Raw genomic sequence first — 12,130 nt, forward strand, 5'->3', positions numbered from 1 at the left:
ACGTGCAGGGTCAGTGGCCATGGCTCACGGGCCCAGCCACTCCGCGGCATGTGGGATCTTCCCAGACTGGGGCACGAACCCGTGTCCCCTGCATCGGCAGGCAGACTCTCAACCACTGCACCACCAGGGAAGCCCCATATAGCTTTTTACTATTAATTTTATAATTTAACCATCCCAAACTCTTTAATCGTGCAAGGTAGTAGGAACCAAGATTAAATAAAATCTCTAGGTAATTCAAAGCAACTCACATAAGAGTCACCACCATCTCCATATTTCCAACTCTGCTCTCTGCTCCTGATTGACAGGGAAACACAGTTATCCCTCCTCCTCTGGTTCTCCACTGGCCCGTCAAAACGTGGCCAAAAGAGTAGGAGGATCATCTGTACAGTAGAGAATCAACATCTGTAAAGTTGAGATTGGGCTATAGATGCAAATGGACAAAAATATTTGCAAAGTAGCTTCACACACCTCTGAAAAGTCATTTTAACTCTTTTTGTTCCAGATAAGTGAGCCATCATTGCCATCGAAAAGGAAAATGGTAAGAATAAAGTTCACGTTATATTTTATCTCTAGATTTGTTAAATAATTTTGTCTCTTATCTGTTTATCTATAGAGTAGGTCATTTGTCTGTAAAAGTGTATCTATTGCATTAAGTTCATAATACGACTTTCAGCTTTCTTTTCTTTTTTTTTTTATTCTTTTTAAAATTTTATTTATTTACATTTTGGCTGTGTTGGGTCTTGGTTGCTTGCGTGAGCTTTCTCTAGTTGTGGCGAGTGGGAGCTACTCTTCATGGCGGTACGTGGGCTTCTCATTGCGGTGGCTTCTCTTGTGCAGCACGGCCTCTAGGCACGCTGGCTTCAGTAGTTGTGGTGCGCGGGCTCAGTAGTTCTGACTCGTGGGCTCTAGAGCGCAGGCTCAGTAGTTGTGGCACACAGGCTTAGTTGCCCCACAGCATGTGGGATCTTCCCGGCCCAGGGATCGAACCCGTGTCCCCTGCATTGGTAGGTGGATTCTTAACCACTGCACCGCCAGGGAAGTCCCTCAGCTTTTTTCTAATACTAAGAGGACCAAATCAGACAAGGCTATTTGTAGCATCTTTTAATTTTATTAGATGAAGCTTCTACAACTGAACCTAGTTGGTTCTCCTTACATATTTAAATTTAATTTAAAAAAATTTTTTTTAAATTTATTTTTGGCTGCGTTGGGTCTTCGCTGCTGCGCACGGGCTTTCTCTAGTTGTGGCGAGCGGGGGCAACTCTTCATTGTGGTGCGTGGGCTTCTCATTGCGGTGGTTTCTCTTGTTGCAGAGCACAGGCTCTAGGCACGCGAGCTTCAGTAGCTGTAGCACGTGGGTCTAGAACATGTGGGATCTTCCCAGACCAGGGATCGAACCCGTGTCCCCTGAATTGGCAGGCAGATTCTTAACCACTGTACCACCAGGGAAGTCCCTTATTTATTTATTTATTTATTTATTTAAATAAAGGTGAGTCTCCCAGATTTTCTTCAGTCTCTTTAAAGTTCTTCCCCATTCGTTCCTATTCTTCTCACCTTGCTTTCAGATGCCAAATTTTGTTGTGTCGAGAAAAATCCCTATTCCACAATTTACTTAACTGCGTGACAGTAGACAAGGTACTTAACCTTCCCAGGCCTTGGTTCCTTCATCCGTAAAATTGGAATAATAATAATTTCTACCTCACAAGATTGCTTGAGAAGATTAACTAAGATGCTGTTGTTATAATTATTTACATATATGTAATAATTAAATGTATTTTAATAATCATAATTTTACCTCATTGAAAAGTTCTTTTTTAAGATATTGGGCATTATTTCTAAGCAAGAAGTTAAGAATCCAACCTTTGGGTTTGTTTGTTCTCTGAAAACAGAGTATATTCCCTTGGATCAAAATTCAAAAGGGTCTCTCACACAAAGTCTTCTCTCATCCTGTACCATGGCTTCCCAGTTCTCCTGTGGAGGCAACCGGTGTTACCAGTATCCTGTGTGAGAGATATATACATTTATGCATATATATATATACACACACTCATATATATATTTGCTTTCCTTCCTCTTTTACACAAATGGTAGCATACCATACATGCTGTTATGTCCCTTATTTTTTTCACTTAATATATTTCTAAGGTAGTACATAGACAATTTCTGCATTCTTGGTTTACAACTATGTAGTGTTGCATTTTATGGATGTACCGTAATTTATCGTATATTAACATGTTTCCAATCTCTCACTATTAAAAACAGTGCCACAGTGAATAACCTTATACATATGAGTAAATACTTCCTTCTGTGTATGTATTGGGTTGGCTAAAAAGTTTGTTTGGGTTTTTCCGTAAGATGATACAGAAAAACACAAATGAACTTTTTCACCAACCCAGTACTAGTACACCTGAAATGTAAATTCTGAGAAGTGAATTTCTGGATGAAAAGCGGCGTACATTTTTGTTTTGACTGCTAGATTGCCCAGTAGAAATTCTACCAATTCCCACCGCCAACAGCACTACACGGCTTCCTCATACCCTGACCAACACAGTGTCAGGAAATTTGTTAGCATCTATGAACCTGATAGGTGAAAAACGTACTAATGTAGTTATAATTTGCATGTCTCTTATCAGGAGTGAGGTTGAGCACTTTTCATATTTTGTGTTTGCATTTTCTTCCTATTAACTGTCCATATCCTGTCCAGGTTTTTTATTGGGTTGCTGATTTGTATAAGTTCTTTTTGGTTAAGTGCATTCGTTTTGAAAATACGTTTGATGAGGTTCTTTTTAACTTTATTCTCTATGTTGTAACATACAAATATTACTTGAAAATGTTTTGTTCATGCTGAAATACGGAATTTATTAAGTGGATGAACAACAGCCTATCCAAGCGATCATAATTAATACATTGCTGTCATCATTAATTCATTCATTGAACAAACGTGACAGTTAGGCTGTGGGCCAGTGATATGGATACAACAATGGCATTATCTCCATTTTCCAGGGGCTTACAAATCTGGTGAAAAAGAAAAACACAGATGAAAGAGTAGTAGAGTGTGAGAGAGAGAGCAAGCCAGCAAGAAGTACAAAATTAAACTAACTTGGGCTTCCCTGGTGGCGCAGTGGTTGAGGGTCCGCCTGCCGATGCAGGGAACGTGGGTTCGTGCCCCGGTCTGGGAGGATCCCACATGCCGCGGAGTGGCTGGGCCCATGAGCCATGGCCGCTGAGCCTGCGCATCCGGAGCCTGTGATCTGCAACGGGAGAGGCCACAACAGTGAGAGGCCCGCGTATGCAAAAAAAAAAAAAAAATTAAACTAACTTGCTTAGAGATTTGTGTTTCTGTGACATCTCAGGAAATCAATTTATGAATGATAATGTCTCAAATTCAGCATTATTAAATGCTGAATTTAACAGTGGTTTTTTTTTTTTTTTTTAAGATTCTTTAAAAAATTTATTTGGTTGCACCAGGTCTTAACTGCGGCTCACTGGCTCCTTAGTTGTGGCATGTGAACTCTTAGTTGCGGCATGCATATGGGATCTAGTTTCCTGACGGTCAGTTGCATTAAATGATTACTTTTTTTTTTTTTAATGAAACCAATTATAGTCAACTTTGTTTTTTTTCTTTTTTGGCTGTGTTGGGTCTTCGCTGCTGTGCTCGGGCTTTCTCCAGTTGCGGCGAGCAGGGGTTTAGCGGTGCACGGGCTTCTCATTGCAGTGGCTTCTCTTGTTGCGGAGCATGGGCTCTAGGCACACAGGCTTCAGTAGTTGTGGCACACAGGCTCAGTAATTGTGGCTCACGGGCCCTAGAGCTCAGGCTCAGTAGTTGTAGCACACGGGCTTAGTTGCTCCATGGCATGTGGGATTTTCCCAGACCAGGGCTCAAACCCGTGCCTGTCTCCTGCATTGGCAAGCAGAAGTTGTGGCACACAGGCTCTAGAGCGTGGGCTTCAGTAGTTGCAGCACGCAGGCTCAGTAGTTGTGGCTCGTGGGCTCTAGAGCGCAGGCTCAGTAGTTGTGGCACACGGGCCCAGTTGCTCCGCACATGTGGGATCTTCCCGGACCAGGGCTCAAGCCCGTGTCCCCTGCATTGACAGGTGGACTCTTATTAACCACTGCACCATCAGTGAAGCCCTATTTTAGCTCTTAAGGTCTGTCCCCATGCTTCCTCCTTGGGCATTTCTGTCTCATGTTCTTTCCCCCTCTTTGAATGGATCCTTTTCTTACAGAGACCTCTAGGAACTCTCCAGTGTAGAAGCGAGGTGACTTAAACCACTATCTCCAGCATTCTCGTAGACCTCTTCAAGGAACCACAGGTTAAGAACACCTGGGAAAGTAAAGACATCCACCGCCCTTCCCTTGGTTTTGCTTGCTCTCCTTTTCAGATGATGAAGCAACGTGACTCGTCCCCCATTCTGACCTACTCAGTGGCTACTTGTAATTGATTCATCTCAAGTTGCTGGTGTCATTTTTTTCTCTTTCCATTTAAGTCGACTTGTTCCATTTTTATCACTGAATTTCTTATTTTGAACTACATTTTCTGTTCTTTTACAGTTAGTTGGGGCATAACTCTTAAAAGTACTTAAGACACATTTACCATTTCATCATCCACCTTTGATGATCCCACGATTGGGATTGGAGGGTGTTTTATCTATTATATACTCTTGTAGCTCACTGTTTTTCCCTTAACTGTTACAAAAGTGTTCAGAACAACTATGTGACTATAAAACACGTAATTCTGAAGGGAAATTGTTGACTGCTGCCTCTACTCTCCTTCCTCCTGCTCCCACCCCCCAGTTTTCTTCTAAGAATAAAGTTGGGATTTTTTTTTTTTCTTCTGCCTTCATTTATAAATAAATCCTCTTTTTCTCTCTAACTGTAGTGTGACATGGCCACCGGTTGTGACAGACAGAGAGACCAAGAAGTTAATTTTAAGGAACTGAGAACAACAAAAATGAAACCTGAGCTACTGAGTGGACATATCCCCCCTGGCCACATCCCGAAACCAATCGTGATGCCAGACTATGTGGCGTGAGTATCTACCTAAGTCCTTCAAGGTAAAAATAGAGAGGTTCCATTTGGGTTTTCTCTTTTCTGTTTGTCTACAAGTTAATACTCTGCTTAAAGTCAATTATATTTGAACAGTTGTTTGTTTCCTGAGAGGTAGTACATTGAATTGAAGGTACAGTATGGTCGTTGAGGAATAAGCTAATAAGCTGATTTCCTATTCCTCTTGTTTTAGTGAAAAAGTTATCACTTCAGTTTATTTTTTTTTTCCAGTTTTATTGAGATATAATTGACCTATAGCACTGTATAAGTTTGAAGTGTACAGCATAATGATTTGACTTACATGCATCCTGAAATGATTATCACGGTAGGTTTAGTGAACATCCATCATCTCATATAGATACAAAATTAAAGAAATAGAAAAATATTTTTTCCTTGTGATGAGAACTCTTAGGATTTACTCTCTTAACTTTCATATGTAACATACAGCAGTGTTAATTATATTTATCATGTTGTACATTACATCACTAATATTTATTCATCTTATAACTGGAAGTTTATAGGTTTTGACTGTCTTCATCCAATTCCCTCTCCCCCTACTTCCTTGCGGCATGCATATGGGATCTAGTTTCCTGACCAGGGATCGAACCCGGGCCCCCTGCATTGGGAGCGCAGAGTCTTAGCCACTGTGCCCCCAGGAAAGTCCCTAGCCATGGTTTTTACAGGGTCAGTTGCGGGGCTTCCCTGGTGGCGCAGTGGTTGAGAGTCCGCCTGACGATGCAGGACGGGCTTCTCATTGCAGTGGCTTCTCTTGTTGCGGAGCATGGGCTCTAGGCACACAGGCTTCAGTAGTTGTGGCACACAGGCTCAGTAATTGTGGCTCACGGGCCCTAGAGCTCAGGCTCAGTAGTTGTAGCACACGGGCTTAGTTGCTCCATGGCATGTGGGATTTTCCCAGACCAGGGCTCAAACCCGTGCCTGTCTCCTGCATTGGCAAGCAGAAGTTGTGGCACACAGGCTCTAGAGCGTGGGCTTCAGTAGTTGCAGCACGCAGGCTCAGTAGTTGTGGCTCGTGGGCTCTAGAGCGCAGGCTCAGTAGTTGTGGCACACGGGCCCAGTTGCTCCGCACATGTGGGATCTTCCCGGACCAGGGCTCAAGCCCGTGTCCCCTGCATTGACAGGTGGACTCTTATTAACCACTGCACCATCAGTGAAGCCCTATTTTAGCTCTTAAGGTCTGTCCCCATGCTTCCTCCTTGGGCATTTCTGTCTCATGTTCTTTCCCCCTCTTTGAATGGATCCTTTTCTTACAGAGACCTCTAGGAACTCTCCAGTGTAGAAGCGAGGTGACTTAAACCACTATCTCCAGCATTCTCGTAGACCTCTTCAAGGAACCACAGGTTAAGAACACCTGGGAAAGTAAAGACATCCACCGCCCTTCCCTTGGTTTTGCTTGCTCTCCTTTTCAGATGATGAAGCAACGTGACTCGTCCCCCATTCTGACCTACTCAGTGGCTACTTGTAATTGATTCATCTCAAGTTGCTGGTGTCATTTTTTTCTCTTTCCATTTAAGTCGACTTGTTCCATTTTTATCACTGAATTTCTTATTTTGAACTACATTTTCTGTTCTTTTACAGTTAGTTGGGGCATAACTCTTAAAAGTACTTAAGACACATTTACCATTTCATCATCCACCTTTGATGATCCCACGATTGGGATTGGAGGGTGTTTTATCTATTATATACTCTTGTAGCTCACTGTTTTTCCCTTAACTGTTACAAAAGTGTTCAGAACAACTATGTGACTATAAAACACGTAATTCTGAAGGGAAATTGTTGACTGCTGTCTCTACTCTTCTTCCTCCTGCTCCCACCCCCCAGTTTTCTTCTAAGAATAAAGTTGGGATTTTTTTTTTTTCTTCTGCCTTCATTTATAAATAAATCCTCTTTTTCTCTCTAACTGTAGTGTGACATGGCCACCGGTTGTGACAGACAGAGAGACCAAGAAGTTAATTTTAAGGAACTGAGAACAACAAAAATGAAACCTGAGCTACTGAGTGGACATATCCCCCCTGGCCACATCCCGAAACCAATCGTGATGCCAGACTATGTGGCGTGAGTATCTACCTAAGTCCTTCAAGGTAAAAATAGAGAGGTTCCATTTGGGTTTTCTCTTTTCTGTTTGTCTACAAGTTAATACTCTGCTTAAAGTCAATTATATTTGAACAGTTGTTTGTTTCCTGAGAGGTAGTACATTGAATTGAAGGTACAGTATGGTCGTTGAGGAATAAGCTAATAAGCTGATTTCCTATTCCTCTTGTTTTAGTGAAAAAGTTATCACTTCAGTTTATTTTTTTTTTCCAGTTTTATTGAGATATAATTGACCTATAGCACTGTATAAGTTTGAAGTGTACAGCATAATGATTTGACTTACATGCATCCTGAAATGATTATCACGGTAGGTTTAGTGAACATCCATCATCTCATATAGATACAAAATTAAAGAAATAGAAAAATATTTTTTCCTTGTGATGAGAACTCTTAGGATTTACTCTCTTAACTTTCATATGTAACATACAGCAGTGTTAATTATATTTATCATGTTGTACATTACATCACTAATATTTATTCATCTTATAACTGGAAGTTTATAGGTTTTGACTGTCTTCATCCAATTCCCTCTCCCCCTACTTCCTCCCCCCACCTCTGGTAACCACAAATCTGATCTCTTTTTCTATGAGTTTGTCTGTTTGTTTTTGAAGTATAATTGACCTACAGCACTGTTAGTTCCTGGTGCACAACATAGTGAAATGAATATTTCTATACATTTCAAAATCATCCCCAGGATAACTCTGGTTATTATCTGTCACCTTTCAAATATATTAGTTATTGACTATATTCCCCATACTGTACATGTTGTACCTGTGACTCATTTATTTTGCATCTGAAAGTTTTTACCTCTTAATCTCCCTCACCTATTGCTTCACATCCCCCGCCCCCCTCCCCTCTGGCAACCACCTGTTTGTTCTCTGTACCTATGAGTCTGTTTCTGTTTGGTTATGTTTGTTCATTTGTTTTGTTTTCTAGATTCCACATGTAAGTGAAATCATACAGTATTTGTCTTTCTCTGTTTGACTTATTTCAGCAAGCATGATACCCTCTAGGTCCATCCATGTTGTTGCAAATGGCAAGATTTCATTCCTTTTTTTTTTTAACTTTTTATTTTGTACTGGAGTATAGCCGATTAACAATGTTGTGATAGTTTCAGATGCACAGCAAAGGGACTCAGCCATACATATGCATGTATCCATTCTCCCCCAAACTCCCCTCCCATCCAGGCTGCCACATAACATTCATTCTTTTTTATGGCTCAGTAATATTCCTTTCAAACATTCTGTGTCTTTTGATTGGATCATTTAGTCCATTTACATTTGAAATAATTATTCAGGGCTTCCCTGGTGGCGCAGTGGTTGAGAGTCTGCCTGCCGACGCAGGGGACATGGGTTCGTGCCCCGGTCTGGGAAGATCCCACATGCCACGGAGCGGCTGGGCCCGTGAGCCATGGCCGCTGAGCCTGCGTGTCCGGAGCCTGTGCTCCGCAATGGGAGAGGCCACAACAGTGAGAGGCCCGCGTACTGCAAAAAAAAAATAAATTATTATTATTATTATTATTATTCATAGGTGTGTACATATTGCCATTTTGTTAATTGGGAGTTGTTTTTATGGTTCTTTTTTGTTCCTTTCTTCTTTTGCTCTCTTCCCTTATGATTTGATGACTATCATTAGTGTTATGTTTGGATTTCTTGCTCTTTTTTGTGTGTGTATCTATTATAGATTTTTAAAAAATATTTATTTATTTATTTGGCCACACCGGGTCTTAGTTGCGGCATGTGGTATCTTCATTTTGGCACACAGGATCTTTAGTTGCCACATGTGAACTCTTAGTTGCGGCATGCATGTGGGATCTAGTTCCCTGACCAGAGATTGAACCTGGGCCTCCTGCATTGGGAGCGTGGAGTCTTAGCCACTGGACCACCAGGGAAGTCCCCTCTATTATAGATTTTTGGTTTGGGTTACCGTGAGGTTTATATATAGCAAACTGTATATATATGTATCTATCTGTGATTATTTTAAGTTGCTGATCTCTTAAGTTTGAACACATTTTAACAACCCTATATTTTTGCTCTCCATCCCCAGCGTTTACTGTTTTTGACATCAAATTTTACATCTTTTTGTTTTGTGTCTCCCTTAACTACTTATTGGGGATATAGATGACTTTATGACTTTTGTCTTTTAACCTTCCTACTAGCTTTATAACAGGGCTGATTTACTACCTTTACTGTGTATTTGCCTTTGCCAATAAGATTTTTCCTTTTGCAATTTTCACATTTCTAGCTGTGGCCTTTTCTTTTCTACTTAGAGAAGTTCCTTTAACATTTCTTGTAAAGCTGGTTTGGTGGTACTGACTCTTTTATCTTTTGCTTGTCTGTAAAACTTTTGATCTCTCCAACAAATCTGAACGAAAGGCTTGCCAGGTAGAGCAGGGGTCCCCAACCCCAGGGCCGCGGACCTGTACCAGTCCCTTTTAGGAACCGGGCCGCACAGCAGGAGGTGAGGGGTAGGCAAGCGAGTGAAGCTGCATCTGCCGCTCTCCATCGCTCCCCATCACTCGCATTACCCCTGAACCATCCCACACCCCCACCCCATCCATGGAAAAACTGTCTTCCATGAAACTGGTCCCTAGTGCCAAAAAGGGTGGGGACCACTGAGGTAGAGTATTCTTGGTTGTAGGTGTTTCCTTATCATCAGTTTAAATATATTATGTCACTCCTTTCTGGCCTGCAGAGTTTATGCTGAAAAGTCAGCTGATGTAGCCTTATAGGATTTCCCTTGTACATGACTTATTTCTTTTCCCTTGCTGTTTTTAATATTCCCTACTTACCTTTAATTTTTGTCATTTAATTACAATTTGTGTTGGTGTGCCTCTTTTTGGGTTGATCCTGTTTGCTTCCTAGACCTGGATGTCTGTTTCCTTCCCCACAGTTAGGGAAGTTTTCAACTATTATTTCTTTTAAAAAGATTTCTGCCTACTTCTTTTCCTCCTCTTCTGAAAGCCCTAAAATGCAAGTGTTAGTACACTCAATATTGTCTCAAATGTCCTTAGGGTATCCTCATTTAAAAAAATTGTTTCTTTCTCTTCAGCTTGGGTGATTTCTACTACTTTGTATTTCAGATAGATTATTTGTTCTTCTGTAACATCTAAGCTACTGTTGATTTCCTCTAGTATCATTTAAATTTCAATTATTGTATTCTTCAGCTCTGATTGTTTCTTTGTCATATCCTCTAACATTTTGTTGAAGTTCTCATTGAGTTTTATTTCTTCTTCTGAGATGAGTGAGCATCTTTATGATCATTATCTTGAACTCTTTATCATGTAGATTGTTTTTTCTCCAACTTTGTTTAGTTCTTTTTCTGAGGATTTGTCTTGTTCCTTCATTTGGAATATATGTCTCTGTCTCCTCTTTTGCCTAATTCTCTATATTTATTTCTATGTATTAGGTAGTTTTGTTACATCTCCTGATAGAGAAGAAGTGGCCTTATTTAGAAGATGTTCTATGCACCCTAGTAGCATGATCCCCTCTGGTTACCACAGCTAAGTACTCTAGGGGTGTCTCCTATGTGGGCTGCAAGGACCGATCTGTTATGTTGGGGCCAATTACTGTGGAAGCTTGCTGAAACACCCTGTCTCATGTGGCTGCTGTTGGACCTCTGGTGGTTGGGGTGGTCTCCCCACACTCCTGGCTATGCATCCTGGTTGTGCCTGGCTGCTACAGGCCCACTGGTGGGCAAGACTCTCTCCCAGCACTAATAGGCTAGAAGGATGTCAAATAGGCTTACTAGTGCTGGTGTTAGCTTGGTAGAACAAGATGCCAAAAATGGCTGTTGCCAGCCTCTCAGTCCCCAAGGGGCATCCCAGTTGTCCTCTGCCTTTATGGGAGGCTCACCAAAATCAGTAAGTGGGTCTGACCCAAGAACCTTTCAAACTACTTCTCTGTATTAGGACTCAGAGTGTGAAATTCTTAGCATGCCCTTTAAAAGTGTAGTCTCTGTTTCTTATAGCCCTGTGGCTCTCCTGAATGTAAGTCCCACTGTTTTTCAAAGCTCAGCTTTCAGGAGGCTGGTCTTTCTATTGCTGGATCACTGGGCTGAGAAGCTCAGTGTGTGGTTTGAACCCCTCATTCACTGAGGAGAACCTCTGTGATTGTGATATCCCTCTTGTTTGTGCTGGAATTTGTGAGTCCTCTTTAGACTGCATTTCTATCCCTCCTACCCATCTGATTGTGATCCCTTCTTTATGCCTTTAGTTGTGGAAAATCTTTTCTGCTAAACTTTAGATTGTTCTCACAGGTAGTTCGTCTGTAAGTAGTTGTAATTTTGGTGTGCCTTTAGGAGGAGTTGAGTTTAGAGTTTTCTTACTTCACTATTTTGATCTATTTGAATCCTAAACTAAATTAATTATTTGATTCTTTTCCTGAATAAGTACAAGCATAAAGAAGAGTAGACTTCATTGTTCTCCCTTAATATTTAAATGAAAAAGGGGAAAAATGCAATTACTCATATGACATCATGAACTTGTTTATTTTTTAATAGGCATAGATATTTGTAACTAATATAGCCAACTTAAATAAATAATCAGCTTAAAATATAAAAGCATCAATAGACAGATTGTACATCATCATAGGTTTGGGGGTCATCTAGGTCTAAGGTAGAATCATGTTACCAACTGAAAATAAGTACTTGGCTTAGTACCAGTTATTTAAACTTCCTAAACCTGGTCTTCTTTATCATTCAAACAGTACTAATAATCCCATTATTACAAGGTTACTGTGAGGGTAAGAATAGTGTGTTTCGATCAATAAACATAACTATTTTCTTTTTACAACATGGATAAATCTTTTTATATTTTTTTAGTTTTATTAATAAATTTATTTTATTTTTGGCTGCATTGGGTCTTCGTTGCTGTGTGTGGGCTTTTCTCTATTGCAGTGAGCAGGGGCTACTTTTTGTTGCAGTGCATGGCCTTCTCATTGCAGTGGCTTCTCTTGTTGTGGAGCACAGGTAAACATAA

At 40.8% G+C, this 12,130-nt stretch overlaps 1 protein-coding gene across 1 annotated transcript in view; it reads left to right on the forward strand.

Moving 5' to 3' along the window:
- The window catches only part of MARVELD2 (MARVEL domain containing 2), a 43,572-nt gene that overhangs the window by 16,303 nt on the left and 15,139 nt on the right, over nt 1-12,130 (forward strand). The window contains exons 4-5 of the mRNA XM_024126328.2: nt 503-538; nt 4,877-5,025. Of these exons, the coding sequence (XP_023982096.1) occupies nt 503-538; nt 4,877-5,025 (185 nt within the window). The remainder of the gene's footprint in view (nt 1-502; nt 539-4,876; nt 5,026-12,130) is intronic.

The sequence above is a fragment of the Physeter macrocephalus genome, chromosome 8 (genome assembly GCF_002837175.3).
Source record: "Physeter macrocephalus isolate SW-GA chromosome 8, ASM283717v5, whole genome shotgun sequence".
Taxonomy (NCBI): Eukaryota; Metazoa; Chordata; class Mammalia; order Artiodactyla; family Physeteridae; genus Physeter; species Physeter macrocephalus.